Raw genomic sequence first — 24,413 nt, 5'->3', positions numbered from 1 at the left:
GAGAAGTAAGAATGAGATTTTTAATAATCCAAAATATCCTTGTAAGACCCCGTAAGCATGCCCTCTAATTAATCTTTCAGACATTTCATGACGACGGAGTTTTAACTTTAGGCTTTGTACCGAGTAAGCACGTTTAAGAGTCTTCTTATTTTGTCTAACAGTTTTAAATGAAGACACTGAGACCAAGATAAAACTACAGTGAATGGACACGTAAGCTCGAAACAAACCTAGCAGGTTTTTTAAAAAACAAGTCTATCAAACAAATGTTCGTGTTTCCAGTAAAATGACTTTACGGGAGGTAAAGGAAGAAAAAGAGTTTCATGGCGTGCATCTACTTAAAAGAGTGCTCTTCCATGCCAGCCGCCATGGAGAGATCCGGAAGAGGTTTGTCAAATCCTTCTCTTGTTTTTAAGAAATACGTAAGGATACTCCCCTTGCCCTGAAAGTTAAATGAAAAGCGTGATTACAGTGTATCGTCATTCTGGACAAAGCACGTTGAGTTGGGATTTTAGGTTATCGTAAGCATCGAATGTACAACTTATATTTGCTGCTTGAGAGTACTGATAAGACTACTCGCCAACTTATGGCAGGTCGTCGTTTGAGGCAGTTACAAATGTTTCTAAGAACATTTGAACACAAACTTCAGTATGCATTCGATCCTAATTGCTTCATACCAAGGATATTCTGATAAGCTCTGGCAGTAACAAAGCACTTGCTTTAAAAGATTTGATCATGTAAAATAGATAAAGGCTCCCTTACCTTCATTTCAACGAAACCTCTTTCTTGCAACACGTATCCACCAAGTTTATCAAGAACTTCTTTGCATTCAGGACTCACGTGAATTCGAAGAGCTGAAAAATCGTAGGGCTATAGTAAGTGAGGGAGTCAAAGCCGGAAAGGCGGACTGAAAATGGATTGCCAATAATTTTGAGAAAGGGATAACCAAACTGCGGAAATGTTGAAAGCTACTCCATAGATAAATGAAATTTGAGTTAAATTTTTTATGTGACAAAGGTACACGCTTATTAATGGAAACTGACTGAACGAGAGTGTCTGGGAAGGGAACAAGAAGATCAAAAATGTCATCGGTTCCAAAGAATCATGTACAACTGCTCAGCTCAACGCTTGTTAGTTAGATCATACATGCAAAATCTTTCATACCCAAACAACCTAGGCCCTATATGGAACCCTCTTCATTGTAGGGAATAACACTGAAGCCAATTTAAGATTGAAATCAGCGCGAAAAACGGAATTTCCTACAATTCTCCCGTGTAAGTGTAAGGCATGCTGAGAAGCTCTTCCTTACCCAAACCGGAAGACTCCATTCTTGACGCATAGTTGACCGTGTCACCAAACAGGCAATATCGCGGCATTTTGAGACCAACAACCCCGGCAACCACGGGACCTGAAAGGAGGCATTGTTTAAGTCAGAAACACAAATAATTTCCTCATACCAAATCTTTTATGATTTTTCTTTTGTTAACTTTTCCAGGGTTCCATAAGGGCGACGCTGAAGTGGTGATAACTCCCATGTTATGGTGATAATTATTTTATAACTTGGCGTGCCCCTTAATGTCAGCAAGACGCTAATCTCAATATCCTAGAAACTGAAGATTCTTACATGGAGCCTGATGAGATAACGCTAAAATTCAAACAAAGCACAACCGGACTAAATTGAACCATTTCTACAATATGTTTCGTACACTTAGAAACTCTAGGACTTTCTCTCCTTTACAATTGAACATCTGTCATTTTCCTTTTTTTCTGTTCTTGTGTATCCTTTCGTCTTTTTATGTTATATTTCTTCATTTCCGTTTTATTTCCAGTGTAATTAAATTAAGTTAGTTAGGAAAAAATATTGTCTCGCCTCGATTAGCATTTGCTATCTGCGGGTCAAAGAAATCTCTTGTAAATATGTATGAAAATAAAAATGAAAGTGTGAAGACCTGTGGAGTGTGAATCATGTACATAGGACTGATCCTCACATTGGAAGATCCCACTAAACCTTTGTGCAAGTGAGTTTATGAACTCATGACCTGGAATGAAGCTAAGTTAGAAGGTTTCTAACCTGTATGAATCCCAATTCTGAGCTGTAGCTGCCTTCCTGGAACATGCCTTATTTTAAAAGTAGTCATTGCTGACAGCAAATCTAAGGACATGTTACTGATCTCGCCAGCATGTCTGATTCCATTCCTGTTTGGTAGCCCGGAAGCGACCACGTAGGCATCACCTATGGTCTCAACCTGAATTATAAGCAATGGATGTATAAACGTGTTCTCCTGTCAAGGCATTCTATTAAAGTGACTCAACTACCACTGAGTTTTACCTTGTTTACGCTGGAGAAGACATCTTAGTGTTAAGTCATGTAACATGTCTTACCTTGTAGACATCATGCATGTCAATGATTTCGTCAAAGCAAGTGTACAGGTCGTTAAGCAAGTCAACAATCTACAAACACATAAACCAAAAAAAAAGTATTTTCTAAAAAATCGATATCACGAGGTCGACTTACGACATTTATAATCGGTAGCATATGTACCTGTAAGGGCGTGCTCTCAGATGCTAGCTTTGTGAAACCAACGATATCACTGAAAAAAAGTGTAGCGGAATCAAAGGTTTCGGCAGTAACAGGCTGCCCTCTCTTAAGTTCCTCTGCCACGGACCTGTCATCAAACAAAACCAAACAAAGAAGTAAGTAGCATGAGAGTGAATACAAAAGATGTCATCGTAAATACCATCAAATATCAGCGACCGTGAGCACAGGTTGAAAGACTGGGTTAGGGAATACACAAAATGGCGGCGTATTTGGATCTTCGGAAGTAGTTGAAATTTTCCACAGAGATAGTCAAGAATATATAAGTCAAATTATGGAAAGAATAAAAAGTAAGATTTCTGAACAGCCTGAAATCCAACCAACGCCATGCGTATACCTGACACCAAATGTATATCAAGGTACCGTGAATGTTGACTGTTGCAGGGTAAGGCAGCAGGCTTATTCCTTATTCTTATATGAATTGTATTGAAAAAGGTTTGCATGGTACTTAATTCTAGGCAGTTTTAAGTGCAATTTACTTTGGAAGCATCCTGTACAAAAGCTCATCAGTCTTTGCTTTCTCAGCTGCAAGCTCAGCTGTTCGCTCAGCGACAATGTCTTCCAAGTGATCTGTGTACTTTTCCATCATGGTGATCATAGTATCCATAATGTTGAAGTCCCTGAAGAAAACAAGCAGAAATTACAACAAATTTACGAATAGTGTGTCTCTCGTAAGCCATCATCATAAATGCCTCAAACCCAAATTCTGAAATTACTGACAATACCTTACACTTCTTTGTCTTTAAAATGTGTAAAGCAGAGACTTAGTGTTTTGAGATAGATGTAACAAACGTGTGTAATGAAATTCTAATTACAACAGGAACCTTCCAAACTCGGTCATCTGTTCACTTACTTTCCTTTGTTCATCTGCTTAAGATATTTGATGCAGTCTGAAAACTTAGGCCTGGCTAGTGGGTCCTGATCCCAGCACATTTTCATCATGTCAACATAGAGAGTATGTCCTACAGTGTCCTTGGTGATACGTGGGCGGAAGGATGGGATCTCTCCTTTTTTAACACGCTCAACAACAGCTTAAGAAATGTTAAATCAAAGTTATACACAAGTGGAATTTTAAATCATAAAAATAAAAACTTCAACTTTACTTGAAGGTATCCTTAGCTATGCTTGTGTAAGTGGTAGTTTTATGTACCATTGTTCACTTTGAGTGGTGGATGAGTGAATATGAGCAGATGAGCAATAAAATAGGTGGAATTTTTAGGTTCCCCCGCAAAGTGTACCCATTGATCTAATATCCTTCCTGCATGTGAAAGCTTCAGATTAGCAGCAAAGTATGCAAGGCTAAACCAACATTTTGGTTTGTTTTAAAGCACTAATTCTCTTACAAATCAGTACTGTCAATACTTGATTCTTTTCAAATGGTATCAAACAAATTCCCAATTATTGCAGAACTAGTAGGTTTCCGTTTCTGATAATTGTAGGTCATTGAAGCAACACTCAATCCTCCTAGAAGTGCTTCCAATCATTTATTTTTTATCTTTCTGAGTCTAACTGATAAAAAATGTTTGTGACCCTGTTTTTATTGGGAAAACTAAATCAAAATAGCTAGACTTACATTCATGTAATGTAGTTTCAGAGCTACCTTAAAAAAAATTGGCACAGAATACATACCCTGAGCTGACAAGTCCTCATACATGCTGAAGGGTAAACCACGAGTTACAATTTCAGAAAGGATGATTCCATAGCTGTACACATCTCCAGGTTGAGAATGAGGATACTGGTCATTGAGGATGTGTTCTGGTGCTTTCCAAAGATTGTCTTAAATTAGAAAGGAATCAGAAAGTTATTGGACTGAACCAAACTCCTTTTCCCATCAAAAATGTATTTACCATAATACTTGGAATCTTCACCAGCTTCCACATCAATCTCCTGTCCTTCTTTGAAGAGAAACAACCCATGGTCGGTTAGTTTGCATGTCCAGCGGCTGTCAATCAACACATTTGATGACTTTAAGTTGCCATGTATCTGAACTGGACTATTCTGCAGGAAGTGCATGCCCTGTTGAACAATAAATTGATTGAAAATATCTTTTGATGAATGAGACTATGAATTCAGCTCATGCTATGGGATTTGATTAAAATGCAGCTTATTTGAGAGACAGGAAATGTTTATTTTCCTAGAAAACCAGGCAAATCTCAACTAAGTTACACTGGATAAAAATTATTTTCACTACTAACTAATTATTCAACTAACATACTAAGGGTGTTGAATTGTTCATTTTAAAGCAGTTATTAAATAGGGAGGAAAGTGACCAAAAGTGCTCAGTAAAAATATTGTGTACCTTTTGGTAAGAAGTCACAAGGAATTTATTTCAAATTGTGTAGCTAGAATATGAAGATGGTAAGGTTGATAGAGCATCAAACTGACTGCAGTACCAAAAACTGTACGCACCTTTGCAATGTCCGATGAAATGGACATCTGAAACATCCAATCCAACTTCAAGCTGTCATTATGCAACACATCCTGAAAAAAAATTCAGTTATGAAAAGAGTGCACTTTTTTTGGTCTGAAAAAATAAGACCTCAAGACCCAGTTAACCCTTTCACTCCCAAAAGTGACCAAGACAGAATTTCTCCTTACAATATCAATACAATATCAAGCAGGCAGGTGATGAGAATAGAGAAGAATATCAATCATGGGATTATTAGTTGATCCAATACCAAATTCTCTGAACTAACATCATAAGAATTGTATGGCAGATAGTAAGGAGAATTACTAATCAGATCTTGGGAGTGAAAGGGTTAAGTGCGAGATATGCTGATAATTTGTCGTTTCAAATCAGTTCTTATTTTACCTGGAGGCTTCCTTTGTTGCAGTACTGGGTTAAGATGCAGATGTTTCCAGGATCAATACAGGCACCAATGAATGTGTTAACATTTTGATGGTTGATATCTTTCATCTGAGTAAACAAAGACCTTTTCAAGAGAAGTCTTATAGCAATTGCAAATTTACAAAATAAATAAACATTTTTAACCTCATTTTGATGGCTTTCTACTGTTCAGATACATCTGATACATTCATCTGACTCAGACTTTTGGAGCTTTTTTTGTTCTAAAAATATTATAATAATGTAGAAGCGGGGAAAGTTATCAAAAAGAGGGAAGCAAAGACTTCAATTTTCTGTTTTACCTCTTTCAGTTCCAACAGCACTTCACGTTCCAGAGCAACTTTGGCCTTCTGTAATCTTTTGACAGCCACTAAATTCCCCTGCCAAGAATCAGAGTCCATAATTGACAAGGGTTACAATTGTTGGGAAAAGCTGAACTATGTAATTAAATTAATTAATTAATTATAAGTAATTAAATTAATTGAATACATTTATATAGCACCATCTTCAGCTTAAAAAGATAAGTCTTAAAATTAGCCTTAAAAGCTGCCTCTGATGACGAAAGCCTGATATGGAGTGATAGTTTATTCCAGAGCCTTGGTGCCACCAAGGAAAAAGCCCTTTCACCATATGTTTTAAGATTCACTCTAGGCTCATCAAGCAACCCGTTGTTTGAAGATCTAAGTGTGCGATGAGAGTCATTATACTTCAATAGGTCTTTAATGTAATCTGGGGCCGGTCCATTCAGAGCTTTGTAAGTCAGCAACATTATTTTTAAAACTATCCTATAATGAACTGGCAGCCAATGTAAGCTCCTTAGTATTGGTGTGATATGTTCCTGCCTTCTAGTCAAGGTAACAAGGTGAGCTGCCAAGTTCTGTAAAAGCTGAAGTCTATTAATCAGATACTTCGGGAGACCATACAGTAGGGCATTACAATAGTCCCAATGTGATGTTATGTAAGCACGAACAATAGCCACAGTAGTACTCTGGGATAGGTATCACCTAATTTTAGTGATACTGTGAATGTGGAAAAATGCACTCTTGCATATTACTTTCACAGGTTCTTTGAAATCTAAATATTGATCGAATCCAACTCCTAAGTTCCTGGCCTGTTTACTAGATTTGATTACTTCTTTGCATATAGTCGAGGGGTGGTCGTGGATGATAATTAGAACTAATAACCAAAAGTTCCGTCTTATCCTGATTTAACTTGAGTTTGTTGCACCGCATCCAGCATCCAGTCACCAATGTCCTTAACAGAGAGCTCTATTGCCATATGTATGTTGTAAAGTAAAGCCAAGGTTTTACTATGAAAGACTTTAAGTTTTAATACTTTGATTCCTAAATATACAACAAGTACAAGAGTGATATACAAAAATGAATAAAAAAACTGTATTAACTGATAAACCCCAAAGGCCTTCCCAAAATCAGTTATTTAATCTAAAATTATGCAGATTCCAAGTTTGCAGCATTTCACTAAGAGAGCTTTTTGTACAAGGTATTTAAATTGCACCAAGTATTTTAGTTACAGTATACAACCATGAATTTCACATAAATAAATATTTCCTCAAAGATCAATTTCATGTTTGTTAAAATGACAATCCTAAGATGAGAAATCTGACGAGTAAACAAATGAATTAGCATTTGTTCCTGATGAGAAATAAAGAGTTAAAGAGAACCTCATAAATTCCAAGAACAGTGAATATTTGTCCTCGAAGGTCCTCTATAGAGCCATGCTCACTTGCTGCTGCCATACTTTGCTGCAGAGAAGAGTTAAGAAGAGTAATTTATTAGTCTAAAATAAGTATTGATGCTTAGATCTATGATTGGGCAATTTTGTAACACAGTCCAAGTTTTCTATGTTCTCTCTGTTCATTAAGATGTTTTCATTATACAAGAATGGTTGGAGAATAAAGTTGAAAGAGTCAGTCTTAGATGACTAGAAAATAATACAAATTTAAATGGAATTGACACAGAGCATCAGTCATATCAACACTAACATACCACACTCTTTCTACTCCCTATCTTTCCTTTATTCTTTGGCCATTGTATGTCATCATATTCCACTTTCCATGTTTGAGCCAACAGTGATGCTTCAAAAGCTTGTTTTCTATTAAACACCAACAAAGATGAAGGTGAAAAAACAAAAGAGATTTCAGAGACTGTTGTTAATATTTTGGTGGGTTTAAGTCTTTTTCTATACCATTTCTCATCCAGGACATTGAAGTTCAAGAGATTACTAATTATTTTCTAAACACTTACAAGCTTACCTCTGCCACAATAAAAACCCAACCAGAATTGAAACAACTAAAACAAAGGTAAGACATCCTGCCAAGATGTATGGCCAAGTAGGATCCTCCTCTAGAAAACAAAAGTTACGACAGTTACGATTGAAATCAATGATGAACTTAAAGGCATGATTATGTTGGAGATGTTAACTTCACTTTTAGGTGCACTATTATTATAACCCTCTGGGCTCAGTTTTTTCAAAGGCCAATTAGTGCTAACCCAGGGTTAAATTTTAATCCAGGTTTCTTTATTTCTTTGTTCAAAAGCCTTTAAGGGAAAATTTTCCTAATTCTTTTAAGAACATACGATGATCAAATTACAAGCAAAAAGATGTGAACTGAATTTTCTTTTCAAGCTTTCAGACCTGAAATCAAATTTCACACTGTGTTATCTTAATCCAGTTTTGAACAACCTGGGCCTGGTCTTTTGACAGTACATCAGCCCGACAACCTATATTTTTGACCTGGTTATCTGCATGCTGGAATTAACATACACTTTCTCTTGCTTACTGTTTCCAATGTGTACAGGGAACTCATATCTTGTTCAACTATAGACTCTATAAATTTTTCCTTTACCTTTTGCAGCCTCTTTGCAAAATTCATTGTCAAAACCACATGCTGGTCTTCCAAGGGGAATCTTTGTGGTACCACCATGCCACATGATTGGTTGATTCAAAAGCTGAAGTTCTCCAGTTGTGCCAAAATAATTTGCAATTCTTACAAGTGACATGCCGGGTCGAAATGATTGCAGCCTGTAAGAGGCAACTCTGTCTCCCTTTTCATCAATACCAACAGGACCTGATGCACCTATTAGCATTGGAGAAAAAATAATTCTCTTCAGCTCTTACACATGAATATTCAAGAATAAAGAATATATTTTTCCTTCAATAAGGATCCATCTTATCAAAAATTTTGCTTAAAAGCATGCTCACCTATGAATTGCTTTCCTATCATTGACTTAGACACATTTGCCCCTTCAGTTATGGCCACACCCTGGGTCAAAGATTCATTTAGGGCATATGCATACAAAAGAATGGCATCATGAAGGTAAGCAGCATAGATGCTAGTCTAGCAGAAAAAAAGCAATAATATAATTAAGTCATTTGATGATCAGTAGGCTGATAATGAAGCGTTGGGATTGATAGGGGTCTAGGGAAGATTTATTCATGATATAACTTGGTGCATTGTTGAGTTTTGTCCTCTTTAATTTGTTTCATTTTATTTCATGAATCACAGTTGATGATTTCAGCTTTAGGGGTAATGTCTTGCTTAAATTTCAGGTGTGTAAGAGGTGTACTTACTTCATTAGGTGCACGCATTGTGTAGTTCAGTTCAGGCATCCTGTTGTAAACATCAGTAGTAAAGTCTGTATAGTCCTGTGAATCTGGAACGTACTGACTAATGTCAATCATTCCTTCATAAGCTTTGCAAGCCTCATCATCTCTTTCATCACCAGCTTGGCATGACTCATAAAGTGTCTCAGAGGAAATTATCACATAATCCCCATTCAACAGGCCCAGCTCGTTGAAGATAAGCACTAGACTTCTCATAAGATCATTATAGCAAAGTACCATTACAACTGTAAAGTGAAGATAAGTTGGTCAATTTACAACTCTATTTTATCATGATCTTTAATTTGATATTAATTATTAAGCTTACAGCAGTTAGCAATTGTAATAAAGAACACAAAGGTTCATGAATATAAGCCAATATTGTCTGTATGCATGTCCTCTGTCAGGTTTGTTCTTGTTACTTACCATGTGCCTTGGTTGCCATTGACCTGACCATGGATTTAAGTTTGAAGAGGTCAGTTGCTCCAGGGGAAAAGCTACCAAAAAAGGGTACTGAATATTTGCCATCTTTCTCTATGGTGACCTTTGCATCATTAGCAGCCTCCGAAAAAACTATTTCTGTTGAAGACATGATTGCCATGCGATCCCATTTGAATTTTGCTAAGATGGCCCTTAAGAGACCTCCCAAACCAGCAAATGTACCAGTTGTCCGTACAAAATAAGGATAGAGTGTTTTGTCTGATAGTGCTGTCGCTGCGCATCCCCAAGATACCATGGGAATGTTCCAGTGAGCTGCTATGTAGGCACCAGGGACACATCCCACTGAACATCCAGGACCAATGAAGACATCCACTTTGGGGTTTTCTATTGTGTAATAGTCCACCAATGTTGCAAGAGATGCTCTTGCTTCACATTTGCTGTCTTTAAGTACAAAGGTCAGGTTATGTCCTTGAAGCCAGTAAGGGTCACTGTTTACTTTGTCCCTAGCAATCAGAATTGCTGATGCCATCCTGGGACCACCAGGCCAACCACCAGTGAAAGGAAGAAAGACCCCCATTTTGATATCCCTTGCATAAGAGAGAGAAACTAAACAAAGAATAGATCCAAGCACAAGAAAAGGATTCATTGTTGTTTCCTCTGATCATATGTTTCTGAAAAATGAAAGAAATCCATGAATAAATAGGGAGCTCCCTTTGGCTTATTATTAATGCAGAGGACGTTATACCACCTAGATTTTTCTCAAAGAGCTCTTCAAAACCTGACTTTAAAACAACTGATGTTTATTTTTCTTTGTTTTTAGACAGGTTTTTTTTTTTTAAAGCTGTCTTACTTTTCCAAACACAACAAATCAAACACATGGCTATCTGACCTAATTTAGCACAGGATGAATAACCTATAATTACTTTTTAAAAAAGGATATATCAACAGCTTTTATACTTTAAGCTTGACGGACAAATGAAAATGTAGCACCCACGTAGATGATTTCTGTTATTGAACCTTTTTTCACATTTTATCAGCCGTTTAGGATGAAAATTTTCACTGGTTGGAATCAGTTTTGGCATTTTTGCAAATGGGGCTTGTCTTGCAACAAAAATGTGAAGGTCGTTCATTTTGAATAAAAAGAGCACCTTGTTAAGATAAAGTCGAATATCAATTTCATCTTAGTATTGACTTCAGTTTCTGTACATTTGTATTTTTGCTTCACCGGCAAATGTAAGAAACAATGAGAAAACTCTGTTAAATCGAGCAATATTTAATTTTAGAGGAATTTATGAAGAGGACTTAGGCAGAAAAATGGCGAATATTCTTGCTCTAAGGAGTTTTCGCAAGGTCTTTTTTCGTACTTTGCCACTGTGGTGAAAACTGCCGTCCATATTCGCTATGTGGCTGCTGTTAACGATGTAATATTTTTGGGGCGCATTGGAAGTCTTTGGTCCAATTGTTTCTCCAAATGCTTGCATTTATTACGATCAAGTAAGTTAACGAGTTATGTCCCCTTATACTTATTCATCTCGTTAGTTACCTCAGGTCACCTTTTCTTGAAGTAAGACAAGCCTTGTAGAAGACCCTTAAATTTTTAAAGAACTTCGATCGAACTCCTGAAATCCCAACCTGTCACAACAGAAAAGAATATTTGTCAACTGCCTACTTAAAAAAATATCCTTACCATACCTTAAAACCCATTCATGATATAACCATTAGACATAAATTTCAGCTGGTTTTGGAGCAATAGTACGATGTACTTTCAACTATGCCATTTGATCTAAAACTCAAATTTTTCTCTATGAATTGGAGTTACTCACGTTGTGATATTCCTAGTAAAACTTTTTTTACAGTCCTGTCAAATCGTAACTTCTTCCGAGTGTAAAACCCCTTTTAAGCTAATCACGAAAAACAACGAAACTATTATAGCACAATCGCAAAGGTTTTCAATGAAGAAAACAACTTTTCAACCCAGGAGGCGTTGACACCAAAATGTGAGGGCGCTGCGGAACACCAAGCGAAATCTGATTGGTCGGTACATCAGATAACGCATTCTGATTGGTGTGTTCAAATAAGCCTTTTAATGTATTCCCGCCATTTTGTCATGACGTACCATGCAGAGTGTGCGCACTGCATGAAGTAAAATTTTGAAAAGAGCGGACGATGAATGAAAAGGATAAAGCGGAAAAATTAAAAATGTTTCCTATTTTGAGATGGATTGTATTAATTCCTGTCTCTGTTTTATGTTGAAAGCAGTATCGAAATGTTTAACTACCTTCGGTGAATTGCACGATGCTAGGCAGCTTTTTGATGCAGGAAAGGTTGAACCGAGTAGAAGGGTTGGGAGCTGGGCGGGGGTTGGGAGCTGGGCGGAGGTGGGGCGCCCGGGGCGGGGGGCAGGCAGAGGGGAAATTTGCCACAGATTAGGCCTCTAAAAGAGGCTTTCACTTCTAATTCCTGCCTTTCATTCTTCTCATCTCAACAAAGAATATTGGTATTGTCAAAGTCCTAGAGATGTTTCTATTACTTGGCCAAATCAGCGGTTAATGGTGAGGAAATTTTGACTGACTTTTCGTATTAAAGTCATCTCTCGTCAAGGCCACCAAAGGATCAGGAAGACAAAATTCTTGTCAATTCTAGACTCCTAACAACATATCAAGTAAAAGGCGCTTTGATCATTTTACGCATAATTGAATATATCGTTTTTGCCTGATTTGTCTCGATTACCTTTTGATATTTTCTTTTACGCACGGTTGTTGTTGAGAAAAAAAAGAAAAAGTATTTATGTCTGCAATTTCCTGATTCCTGCATAGATGTGACATGAAGCCAAAAACTGTCTTGTTTTGTTTTTCCGGGAAAGTAAATTGGTGACAGGGTAAGGCACCTTGTCCAAGAACAAGGTATAATTAGTTACAAGAATTTGGTATTAGATCAACAACAACTTCTATCTGATAAGTTTGTCAATGAGTATTCTCATTACCTGTTTGTTGGATAACGTATGGATATTATAGGGAGAAGTTGAATGTTCATCAATTCTGGAGTTAAAGGGTTAACTACACATAATGTATACTTTACAGAATGCAGTCAAGATAATGGCTAAAGATCTTCTGAGAACCAATAGATATGTCGAGAAATTTATGGTGATGCGTGCAAATGTCCAGGCGGTTTCACTCAAAATCCAGGTAGGTTGAGCACTGTCTAAAGGGGGCCTCTATCAGTTTGAATGCTTAACCCATTACACTCTAAAATCAGTATGCTTCTTATTTTGTATAACACTTTTAAATGAAAACACCGAGACCAAGATAAAATTACAGTGAATGGACAGATGAGCCCGCGACGAGCCTGAAAGGATTTTAAAAGAACAAGTCTTTCAAACAAATGTTCATATTGCCAATAAAATGACTCTACGGAAGGTAAGGGAAGAAAAAGAGTTTCATTGCTTGCATCTACTTAAAAGAGTGCTCTTCCATGCCAGCCGCCATGGAGAGATCCGGAAGAGGTTTGTAAAATCCTTCTCTTGTTTTTAAGAAATACGTAAGGATGCTCCCCTTGCCCTGAAAGTTAAATGAAAAGCTTGATTACAATTTACCGTCATTCTGGACGAAGCACGTTGAGTTGAGATTTTATAATATCGTAAGCATCGAATTTACAACTTATATTTGCTGCTTCAGAGGGCTAATAAGACTACTCGCTAACTTATAGCAGGTCGTCGTCTGAGGCAGTTACAGATGTTTCTACGAACATTTGAACACAAACTTCAATATGCATTCGATCCTAATTGCTTCATGCCAAGGATATTCTGATAAGCTCTCGCAGTAACAAAGCACTTGCTCTAAAAGATTTGATCATGTAAAATAGATAAACGCTCGCTTACCTTCATTTCAACGAAACCTCTTTCTTGCAGCACGTATCTGCCAAGTCTATCAAGAACTTCTTTGCATTCTGGACTCACGTGAATTCGAAGAGCTGAAAAAATTGTAGAGCTCTGGTAAGTGAGGGAGTCAAAGCCGGAAAGGCGGACTGAAAATGAATTGCCCACAATTTTTGAGAAAGGGGGGACCAAAATGCAGAAATGTTGAAAGCTACTCCACAGGTAAATGAAATTTGAGTTAAATTTTTTATGTGACAAAGGGAGGGAGCATGGAGTGTAAGTACCGACGAAAGAATTAGATCGACATCCAAGATGATTTGTATTTGAGACCCTGGAACACCGCGTGTTCCAAGGTCTCAAGATATATTGTTATTTTTTCCAATTTCTGAAGATAAAAAATGTCTTCGGTTCCAAAGAATCATGTTTCTTAGCTCAACGCTTGTTAGCTAGACAAGTGGGATCTTTCATACCCAAACAACCTAGGCCCTTTATAGAACCCTCTTCATTATAGGGAATATCACTGAAGCCAATTTAAGATTGAAATCAGCGCGAAAAACGGAATTTCCTACAATTCTCCCGTGTAAGTGTAAGGCATGCTGAGAGGCTCTTCCTTACCCAAACCGGAAGACTCCATTCTTGACGCATAGTTGACCGTGTCACCAAACAGGCAATATCGCGGCATTTTGAGACCAACAACCCCGGCAACCACGGGACCTGAAAGGAGGCATTGTTTAAGTCAGAAACACACATAATTTCCCCATACCGACTCTTTCATTTTTCTTTTGTTAACTTTTCCAGGGTTCCATAAGGGTGACGCTGAAGTGGTGATAACTCCCTTGTTATGGTGATAATTATTTTACAACTTGGCGTGCCCCCTAATGTCAGCAAGATGCTAATTATATGCATAGAACTGATCCCCATAACTGAAGATCCCGCTAAACCCTTGTGCAAGTCAGTTTATGAACTCATGACCTAGAATGTAGCTAAGTTAGCTTAAGAAAGGTTTCTAACCTGTATGAATCCCAATTCTGAGTTGCAGTTGCCTTCCTGGAACATGCCTTATTTTAAAAGTAGTCATTGCTGACAGCAAATCTAAGGACATGTTACTGATCTCGCCAGCATGTCTGATTCCATTCCTGTTTGGTAGCCCGGAAGCGACCACGTAGGCATCACCAATGGTCTCAACCTGAATTATAAGCAATGGATGTATAAACGTGTTCTCCTGTCAAGGCATTCTATTAAAGTGACTCAACTACCACTGAGTTTTACCTTGTTTACGCTGGAGAAGACATCTTAGTGTTCAGTCATGTAACACGTCTTACCTTGTAGACATCATGCATGTCAATGATTTCGTCAAAGCAAGTGTACAGGTCGTTAAGCAAGTCAACAATCTATAAACGGATAGACAAAAGAAAGTATTTTCTAACAAATCGATATTACGAGATCGACTTACGACATGTAAATTCGGGAGTACATGTACCTGAAGGGGTGTGCTCTCAGATGCCAGCTTGGTGAAACCAACGATATCACTGAAAAAAAGTGTAGCGGAATCAAAGGTTTCGGCAGTAACAGGCTGCCCTCTCTTAAGTTCCTCTGCCACAGACCTGTAATCAGACAAAACCAAACAAAGAAGTAAGTAGCATGAGAGTGAATACAAAAGATGTCATCGTAAATACCATCAAATATCAGCGACCGTGAGCACAGGTTGTAAGACTGGGTTAGGGAATACACAAAATGGCGACGTATTTGGATCTTCGGAAGTAGTTGAAATTTTCCACAGAGATAGTCAAGAATATATAAGTCAAATTATGGAAAGAATAAAAAGTAAGATTTCTGAACAGCCTGAAATCCAACCAAACAAAGCCTTCATCACCTCTTGGAAACCATATTGGATTGGCACACGCCATGCGTATACCTGACACCAAATGTATATCGAGGTACCGTGAATGTTGACTGTTGCAGGGTAAGGCAGCAGGCTTATTCCTTATTCTTATATGAATTGTATTGAAAAAGGTTTGCATGGTACTTAATTCTAGGCAGTTTTAAGCGCAATTTACTTTGGAAGCATCCTGTACAAAAGCTCGTCAGTCTTTGCTTTCTCAGCTGCAAGCTCAGCTGTTCGCTCAGCGACAATGTCTTCCAAGTGATCTGTGTACTTTTCCATCATGGTGATCATAGTATCCATAATGTTGAAGTCCCTGAGGAAAACAAGCAGAAATTACAACAAATTTACGAATAGTGTGTCTCTCGTAAGCCGGCCATCATCATAACTGCCTCAAACCCAAATTCTGAAATTACTGACAATACCTTACACTTCTTTGTCTTTAAAATGTGTAAAGCAGAGACTTAGTGTTTTGAGATAGATGTAACAAACGTGTGTAATGAAATTCTAATTACAACAGAAACCTTCCAAACTCGGTCATCTGTTCACTTACTTTCCTTTGTTCATCTGCTTAAGATATTTGATGCAGTCTGAAAACTTAGGCCTGGCTAGTGGGTCCTGATCCCAGCACATTTTCATCATGTCAACATAGAGAGTATGTCCTACAGTGTCCTTGGTGATACGTGGGCGGAAGGATGGGATCTCTCCTTTTTTAACACGCTCAACAACAGCTTAAGAAATGTTAAATCAAAGTTATACATAAGTGGAATTTTAAATCATAAAAATAAAAACTTCAACTTTACTTGGTATCCTTAGCTATGCTTGTGTAAGTGGTAGTTTTATGTACCATTGTTCACTTTGAGTGGTGGATGAGTGAATATGAGCAGATGAGCAATAAAATAGGTGGAATTTTTAGGTTCCCCCGCAAAGTGTACCCATTGATCTAATATCCTTCCTGCATGTGAAAGCTTCAGATTAGCAGCAAAGTATGCAAGGCTAAACCAACATTTTGGTTTGTTTTAAAGCACTAATTCTCTTACAAATCAGTACTGTCAATACTTGATTCTTTTCAAATGGTATCAAACAAATTCCCAATTATTGCAGAACTAGTAGGTTTCCGTTTCTGATAATTGTAGGTCATTGAAGCAACACTCAATCCTCCTAGAAGTGCTTCCAATCATTTATTTTTTATCTTTCTGAGTCTAACTGATAAAAAATGTTTGTGACCCTGTTTTTATTGGGAAAACTAAATCAAAATAGCTAGACTTACATTCATGTAATGTAGTTTCAGAGCTACCTTAAAAAAAATTGGCACAGAATACATACCCTGAGCTGACAAGTCCTCATACATGCTGAAGGGTAAACCACGAGTTACAATTTCAGAAAGGATGATTCCATAGCTGTACACATCTCCAGGTTGAGAATGAGGATACTGGTCATTGAGGATGTGTTCTGGTGCTTTCCAAAGATTGTCTTAAATTAGAAAGGAATCAGAAAGTTATTGGACTGAACCAAACTCCTTTTCCCATCAAAAATGTATTTACCATAATACTTGGAATCTTCACCAGCTTCCACATCAATCTCCTGTCCTTCTTTGAAGAGAAACAACCCATGGTCGGTTAGTTTGCATGTCCAGTGGCTGTCAATCAACACATTTGATGACTTTAAGTTGCCATGTATCTGAACTGGACTATTCTGCAGGAAGTGCATGCCCTGTTGAACAATAAATTGATTGAAAATATCTTTTGATGAATGAGACTATGAATTCAGCTCATGCTATGGGATTTGATTAAAATGCAGCTTATTTGAGAGACAGGAAATGTTTATTTTCCTAGAAAACCAGGCAAATCTCAACTAAGTTACACTGGATAAAAATTATTTTCACTACTAACTAATTATTCAACTAACATACTAAGGGTATTGAATTGTTCATTTTAAAGCAGTTATTAAATAGGGAGGAAAGTGACCAAAAGTGCTCAGTAAAAATATTGTGTACCTTTTGGTAAGAAGTCACAAGGAATTTATTTCAAATTGTGTAGCTAGAATATGAAGATGGTAAGGTTGATAGAGCATCAAACTGACTGCAGTACCAAAAACTGTACGCACCTTTGCAATGTCCAATGAAATGGACATCTGAAACATCCAATCCAACTTCAAGCTGTCATTATGCAACACATCCTGAAAAAAAATTCAGTTATGAAAAGAGTGCACTTTTTTTGGTCTGAAAAAATAAGACCTCAAGACCCAGTTAACCCTTTCACTCCCAAAAGTGACCAAGACAGAATTTCTCCTTACAATATCAATACAATATCAAGCAGGCAGGTGATGAGAATAGAGAAGAATATCAATCATGGGATTATTAGTTGATCCAATACCAAATTCTCTGAACTAACATCATAAGAATTGTATGGCAGATAGTAAGGAGAATTACTAATCAGATCTTGGGAGTGAAAGGGTTAAGTGCGAGATATGCTGATAATTTGTCGTTTCAAATCAGTTCTTATTTTACCTGGAGGCTTCCTTTGTTGCAGTACTGGGTTAAGATGCAGATGTTTCCAGGATCAATACAGGCACCAATGAATGTGTTAACATTTTGATGGTTGATATCTTTCATCTGAGTAAACAAAGACCTTTTCAAGAGAAGTCTTATAGCAATTGCAAATTTACAAAATAAATAAACATTTTTAACCTCATTTTGATGGCTTTCTACTGTTCAGATACATCTGATACATTCATCTGACTCAGACTTTTGGAGCTTTTTTTGTTCTAAAAATATTATAATAATGTAGAAGCGGGGAAAGTTATCAAAAAGAGGGAAGCAAAGACTTCAATTTTCTGTTTTACCTCTTTCAGTTCCAACAGCACTTCACGTTCCAGAGCAACTTTGGCCTTCTGTAATCTTTTGACAGCCACTAAATTCCCCTGCCAAGAATCAGAGTCCATAATTGACAAGGGTTACAATTGTTGGGAAAAGCTGAACTATGTAATTAAATTAATTAATTAATTATAAGTAATTAAATTAATTGAATACATTTATATAGCACCATCTTCAGCTTAAAAAGATAAGTCTTAAAATTAGCCTTAAAAGCTGCCTCTGATGACGAAAGCCTGATATGGAGTGATAGTTTATTCCAGAGCCTTGGTGCCACCAAGGAAAAAGCCCTTTCACCATATGTTTTAAGATTCACTCTAGGCTCATCAAGCAACCTGTTGTTTGAAGATCTAAGTGTGCGATGAGAGTCATTATACTTCAATAGGTCTTTAATGTAATCTGGGGCCGGTCCATTCAGAGCTTTGTGAGTTAGCAACATTATTTTTAAAACTATCCTATAATGAACTGGCAGCCAATGTAAGCTCCTTAGTATTGGTGTGATATGTTCCTGCCTTCTAGTCAAGGTAACAAGGTGAGCTGCCAAGTTCTGTAAAAGCTGAAGTCTATTAATCAGATACTTCGGGAGACCATACAGTAGGGCATTACAATAGTCCCAATGTGATGTTATGTAAGCATGAACAATAGCCACAGTAGTACTCTGGGATAGGTATCACCTAATTTTAGTGATACTGTGAATGTGGAAAAATGCACTCTTGCATATTACTTTCACAGGTTCTTTGAAATCTAAATATTGATCGAATCCAACTCCTAAGTTCCTGGCCTGTTTACTAGATTTGATTACTTCTTTGCATATAGTCGAGGGGTGGTCGTGGATGATAATTAGAACTAATAACCAAAAGTTCCGTCTTATCCTGATTTAACTTGAGTTTGTTGCACCGCATCCAGCATCCAGTCACCAATGTCCTTAACAGATAGCTCTATTGCCATATGTATGTTGTAAAGTAAAGCCAAGGTTTTACTATGAAAGACTTTAAGTTTTAATACTTTGATTCCTAAATATACAACAAGTACAAGAGTGATATACAAAAATGAATAAAAAAACTGCATTAACTGATAAACCCCAAAGGCCTTCACAAAATCAGTTATTTAATCTAAAATTATGCAGATTCCAAGTTTGCAGCATTTCACTAAGAGAGCTTTTTGTACAAGGTATTTAAATTGCACCAAGTATTTTAGTTACAGTATACAACCATGAATTTCACATAAATAAATATTTCCTCAAAGATCAATTTCATGTTTGTTAAAATGACAATCCTAAGATGAGAAATCTGACGAGTAAACAAATGAATTAGCATTTGTTCCTGATGAGAAATAAAGAGTTAAAGAGAACCTCATAAATTCCAAGAACAGTGAATATTTGTCCTCGAAGGTCCTCTATAGAGCCATGCTCACTTGCTGCTGCCATACTTTGCTGCAGAGAAGAGTTAAGAAGAGTAATTTATTAGTCTAAAATAAGTATTGATGCTTAGATCTATGATTGGGCAATTTTGTAACACAGTCCAAGTTTTCTATGTTCTCTCTGTTCATTAAGATGTTTTCATTATACAAGAATGGTTGGAGAATAAAGTTGAAAGAGTCAGTCTTAGATGACTAGAAAATAATACAAATTTAAATGGAATTGACACAGAGCATCAGTCATATCAACACTAACATACCACACTCTTTCTACTCCCTAGCTTTCCTTTATTCTTTGGCCATTTTATGTCATCATATTTCACTTTCCATGTTTGAGCCAACAGTGATGCTTCAAAAGCTTGTTTCCTATTAAACACCAACAAAGATGAAGGTGAAAAAATAAGGGACTTCAGAGACTGTTGTTAATATTTTGGTGGGTTTAAGTCTTTTTCTATACCATTTCTCATCCAGGACATTGAAGTTCAAGAGATTACTAATTATTTTCTAAACACTTACAAGCTTACCTCTGCCACAATAAAAACCCAACCAGAATTGAAACAACTAAAACAAAGGTAAGACATCCTGCCAAGATGTATGACCAAGTAGGATCCTCCTCTAGAAAACAAAAGTTACGACAGTTACAATTGAAATCAATGATGAACTTAAAGGTGTGATTATGTTAGAGATGTTAACTTCACTTTTAGGTGCACTGTTATTATAACCTTCTGGGCTCAGTTTTTTCAAAGGCCGATTAGTGCTAACCCAGGGTTAAATTTTAATCCAAGTTTCTTTATTTCTTTGTTCAAAAGCCTTTAGGGGAAAATTTTCCTAATTCTTTTAAGAACATACAATGATCAAATTACAAGAAAAAAGATGTGAACTGAATTTTCTTTTCAAGCCTTCAGACCTGAAATTAAATTTTGCACTTACTCTGGGTTATCTTAACCCAGTTTTGAACAACTTGGGCCTAGTCTTTTGACATTATACTTGCCCAACAATCCATATTTTTGACCTGGTTATCTGCATGCTGGAATTAACATACACTTTCTTTTGTTTACTGTTTTCAATGTGTACAGGGAACTCAAACCTTGTTCAACTAGACACTATAAATTTCTTCTTTACCTTTTGTGGCCTCTTCGCAAAATTCATTGTCAAAACCACATGCTGGTCTTCCAAGAGGAATCTCTGTGGCACCACCAGGCCACAGGATAGTTTGATTCAAAAGCTGAAGTTCTCCAGTTGTGCCAAAGAAATTTGCAACTCTTACACTTGACATGCCAGGTAGAAATGATTGCAGCATATAAGAGGTAACTCTGTCTCCCTTTTCATCAATACCAACAGGACCTGATACGCCTATTAGCATTGGAGAATAAAGAATTCACCTCAGCTCTTATATATGAGTATTCACAAGCTGTTTCTTTCTTTGGGGCTCAGTAACACAGTTTGCTAGAAAATTAATGTTGTTGTAGTTGTAGAATACTGACACAAAGGAGGTTTATGTGTACTTAATAAAATAATGCAGATGACAATATTGCTTGAGAGGGATATTTTTAATTCATGTTAATAGCTGAAACTGCTGGTGTATCCAAATGGATCCATCTTGTCAAGAATTTTGCTTAAAAGCATGCTTACCTAGGAATTGCTTTCCTATCATTGACTTTGACACATTTGCCCCTTCAGTTATGGCCACACCTTGGGTCAAAGATTCATTTAGGGCATATGCATACAAAAGAATGGCATCATGAAGGTATGCAGCGTAGAAGGTAGTCTAGCAGAAAAAATCAATAATACAATTAAGTAATTTGATGATCAGTAGGCTGATAACGAAGTGTTGGGATTGATAGGGGTCTAAGGAAGACTTATTCATGATATCACTTAGTGCATTGATGAGTTTTGCCCTCTTTCATTTGTTTCATTTCATGAATCACAGTACAGGATTTCAGGTTCAAGGGTAAATGTGCCTTGCCTTAATACATTTCAGGCATGTAAGAAGTGTTCTTACTTCGTTAGGTGCATTCATTGAGTAGTTCATTTCAGGCATCCTGTTGTAAACAGCTGTTTTAAAATCTGTATAATCCTGTGAATCTGGAATATACTGACTAACATCAATGATTCCTTCAAAAGCTTTGCAAGCCTCATCATCTCTGGCATCACCAGCTTGGCATGAATCATAAAGTGTCTCCAAGCCAACTATCACATATTCCCCATTCAACAGGCCCAGCTCATTGAAGATAAGCATTAGACTTCTCATAGCATCACCATAGCAAAGTAACATGAAATCTGTAAAGTAAAGATAAGTTGGTCACTATACAACTCATTTTATCATGATCTTTAATTTGATATTAATTATTAAGCTTACAGCAGTTAGCAATTTTAATAAAGAACACAAAAGATTATTTTGCATCAATATTGTCTATATCCATGTTCTCTGTCAAGTTTGTTCTTGTTACTTACCACGTGCCTTGGTTGCCATTGACCTGACCATGGATTTAAGTTTGAAGAGGTCAGTTGTTCCAGGAGCAAAGCTACCAAAAAAGGGTACTGAATATTTGCCATCTCTCTCAAGGGTGACCTTTGCTGTATTAGCAGCCTCCGAAAAAAATATTTCTGTTGAAGACATGATTGCCATGCGATCCCATTTGTAGTTTTCTAAGATGGCCCTTAAGAGATATCCCAAACCAGTGTATGTGCCAGCTGTCCGTACAAAGTAAGGATACTGTGTTTTGTCTGATAGTGCTGTCGCTGCGCATCCCCAAGATACCATGGGAATGTTCCAGTGAGCTGCTATGTAGGCACCAGGGACACATCCCACTGAACATCCAGGACCAATGAAGACATCCACTTTGGGGTTTTCTATTGTGTAATAGTCCACCAATGTTGCAAGAGATGCTCTTGCTTCACATTTGCTGTCTTTAAGTACAAAGGTCAGGTTATGTCCTTGAAGCCAGTAAGGGTCACTGTTTACTTTGTCCCTAGCAATCAGAATTGCTGATGCCATCCTGGGACCACCAGGCCAACCACCAGTGAAAGGAAGAAAGACCCCCATTTTGATATCCCTTGCATAAGAAAGAGAAGCTAAACAAAGGATAGATCCAAGCACAAGAAGAGGATTCATTGTTGTTTCCTCTGATCATATGTTTCTGAAAAAATGATAGACATTAATCATTACGGAATCGCGCCCATTGAAAAGCGTCGCCCTGTTGTACTGTAGCACGTTGATAGGTTAAACCGGGAGGAGTACATTAAATGGAGAAGTGCATTTCCCAGCTATGTTTCTGATTTTTTGTTCATATTTATAGATTTTTTCTCAAACAGCTCTTCAAAACCTGACCTAAAAACACTTGATGATCATTTTTCCTTAGTTTTCAGACAGTTTTTTTTTTAAGCTGTCTCACTTTTTCAAAAACAACAGATCAAGCACATGGCTAGCACAGGTTGAATAACCTGTAATTATTTAAAAAAGGATATATCAACAGCTTTTATATTTCAAGTTAGGCAGAGAAATGAAAATGTGGCACGCGCGCAGATGATTTCTGTTGTTGAACTTTTTTTCCACAGTTTATTAGCCGTTCAGGATGATAATTTCCCCTTATGGAATCAGTTTTCGGCATTTTTGCAAAGGGGCTGGTCTTGTGACAAAAAAAGTGAAGGTCGTTCATTTTGAATAAAGAGAGCACCTTGTCAAGATGATGTCGAAATTCAATTTAATCTAAGCAACGATTTCAGTTCCTGTACATTTGCCTTTTTACTTCGCCGGCAAATGTAGGAAACAATGAGAAAACTCTATCAAATCGAGCAATATTTACTTTAAGAGGAATATATGCAAAGCAAAAAGCAAAAAAATGGCGAATATTCTTGCTCTAAAGTGTTCTTGTAAGGTCTTTTTTCGGTCTACGCCACTATGGCGAAATCGCCAAGTGGCCGCTGTTAACAATTTAATATTTTTAAGGCGCATTGGAAGTCTATGGTCCAATAGTTTCTCCAAATGCTTGCATTTATTACGGTCAAGTAAGTTAAGAACGAGTTATGTCCCCTCATACTTATTCATCTAGTTGGTTACCTCAGGCGATCTTCCCTTGCAGTAAGACAAGCCTTGTTGAATACCCTTAAAATTTTTACAGAACTTTGTCCGAACTGCGGAAATGCTAGCCTATAACAACAGGAAAGAATATTTGTCAAATGACTACTTAAAAAATTATCCTTACTATATTTAAAAACCCATCCATGATCTAACCATTAGACATAAATTTCAGCTGGTTTGGAGCAATAACATGAACTTTCAACTACACCATTTGATCTGAATCTCAAACAAATTTTTCCCTATGAATTTGAGTTACTCACGTTGTGATATTCCTGATAAGGCTTTTTTACAGTCCTGCCAAATCGTAACTTTTTCCGAGTGCGGAGCCCCTTTGAAGCTAATCAGGAAAAACAACAAAACTTCAACCCAGGAGGCGTTGACGCCAAAAAATTTGAAGACGCCGCGAAACAACAAAGCGAAATCTGATTGGTCGGTATATTAGATGACGCATTCTGATTGGTGTGTTCAAATGAACCTCTGATGTATTCTCGCCATTTTGACGTAGTGACATTCGTGACATTCGTGACATTCGTGACATTCGAGACATTCATGACGTATATGCAAAGTGTGCGCACTGCATGAAGTAAAGTTTTGAAAAGATACGACCACGAATGAAAAGGATGAAGCGGGAAAATGAAAAATGCTTCTTACTTTGAGATGGATTGTATTAATTCCTGTCTCTGTTTCATGTTGAAAGTAGTATCGAAATGTTTAACAACCTGTGAATTGCTCGATGTTAGGCAGCTTTTTGATGCAGGAAAGGTTGAGCCGAGTAGAAGGGTTTGGGA

At 37.2% G+C, this 24,413-nt stretch overlaps 2 protein-coding genes and 1 long non-coding RNA gene across 5 annotated transcripts; 1 reads left to right on the top strand and 2 right to left on the bottom strand.

Annotated features, from left to right (window-relative positions):
• Positions 1 to 11,500, bottom strand: LOC113671612 (atrial natriuretic peptide receptor 1-like). Of its 2 annotated transcripts, none has more exons than XM_089194190.1 (22): positions 11,324 to 11,500; positions 11,054 to 11,132; positions 9,486 to 10,171; positions 9,030 to 9,307; positions 8,661 to 8,796; positions 8,305 to 8,535; positions 7,711 to 7,801; positions 7,445 to 7,550; positions 7,120 to 7,200; positions 5,741 to 5,818; positions 5,406 to 5,510; positions 5,003 to 5,074; positions 4,441 to 4,609; positions 4,223 to 4,369; positions 3,447 to 3,624; positions 3,073 to 3,213; positions 2,540 to 2,663; positions 2,380 to 2,448; positions 2,069 to 2,243; positions 1,307 to 1,405; positions 760 to 851; positions 1 to 439 (listed from the first exon to the last, which is right to left on the bottom strand). In XM_089194190.1, exons 3-22 carry the CDS (start codon positions 10,144 to 10,146, stop codon positions 332 to 334), a joined length of 3,141 nt encoding a protein of 1,046 aa, XP_089050316.1. In that variant the 5' UTR covers positions 10,147 to 10,171; positions 11,054 to 11,132; positions 11,324 to 11,500; the 3' UTR covers positions 1 to 331. The 2 variants fall into 2 exon arrangements, with proteins under 2 accessions (XP_089050316.1, XP_089050317.1); XM_089194191.1 differs by having other exon boundaries at positions 11,044 to 11,132; positions 11,324 to 11,497.
• On the top strand, positions 9,302 to 10,179 carry LOC149033904 (uncharacterized). Its single transcript, XR_016183008.1, has 2 exons — positions 9,302 to 9,534; positions 10,008 to 10,179. It is a non-coding gene; the product is annotated as an uncharacterized LOC149033904 (long non-coding RNA).
• A 955-nt stretch (positions 11,501 to 12,455) lies between the features above and the next one.
• LOC149033903 (atrial natriuretic peptide receptor 1-like) lies at positions 12,456 to 24,027 on the bottom strand. 2 transcript variants are annotated; one of them, XM_089194193.1, is made up of 22 exons: positions 23,886 to 23,995; positions 23,605 to 23,694; positions 21,999 to 22,684; positions 21,547 to 21,824; positions 21,177 to 21,312; positions 20,667 to 20,897; positions 20,069 to 20,159; positions 19,805 to 19,910; positions 19,480 to 19,560; positions 18,101 to 18,178; positions 17,766 to 17,870; positions 17,363 to 17,434; positions 16,801 to 16,969; positions 16,583 to 16,729; positions 15,810 to 15,987; positions 15,432 to 15,572; positions 14,855 to 14,978; positions 14,697 to 14,765; positions 14,386 to 14,560; positions 13,990 to 14,088; positions 13,378 to 13,469; positions 12,456 to 13,057 (listed from the first exon to the last, which is right to left on the bottom strand). In XM_089194193.1, exons 3-22 carry the CDS (start codon positions 22,657 to 22,659, stop codon positions 12,950 to 12,952), a joined length of 3,141 nt encoding a protein of 1,046 aa, XP_089050319.1. In that variant the 5' UTR covers positions 22,660 to 22,684; positions 23,605 to 23,694; positions 23,886 to 23,995; the 3' UTR covers positions 12,456 to 12,949. The 2 variants fall into 2 exon arrangements, with proteins under 2 accessions (XP_089050319.1, XP_089050318.1); XM_089194192.1 differs by lacking the exon at positions 23,605 to 23,694 and having other exon boundaries at positions 23,886 to 24,027.
• Positions 24,028 to 24,413: the final 386 nt, after the last annotated feature.

Source organism: Pocillopora damicornis, chromosome 14, assembly GCF_964200805.1.
Source record: "Pocillopora damicornis chromosome 14, jaPocDami1.2, whole genome shotgun sequence".
NCBI lineage: Eukaryota > Metazoa > Cnidaria > Anthozoa > Scleractinia > Pocilloporidae > Pocillopora > Pocillopora damicornis.
This window is presented reverse-complemented; position numbering and strand designations above follow the sequence as displayed.

Coding starts and splice junctions, on each gene's coding strand:
- LOC113671612 (XM_089194190.1), bottom strand. CDS start 10,146: ATGAATCCTTTTCTTGTGCTTGGATCTATTCTTTGTTTAGTTTCTCTC. Junction 8,797..9,029: donor CAATGCGTGCACCTAATGAA/GTAAGTACACCT, acceptor TTTTTCTGCTAG/ACTAGCATCTATGCTGCTTA. Junction 2,449..2,539: donor CTGAGAGCACGCCCTTACAG/GTACATATGCTA, acceptor ATGTGTTTGTAG/ATTGTTGACTTGCTTAACGA.
- LOC149033903 (XM_089194192.1), bottom strand. CDS start 22,659: ATGAATCCTCTTCTTGTGCTTGGATCTATCCTTTGTTTAGCTTCTCTT. Junction 20,898..21,176: donor GATAGGAAAGCAATTCCTAG/GTAAGCATGCTT, acceptor CAATGCTAATAG/GCGTATCAGGTCCTGTTGGT. Junction 16,730..16,800: donor TGAAGATTCCAAGTATTATG/GTAAATACATTT, acceptor TTCTAATTTAAG/ACAATCTTTGGAAAGCACCA.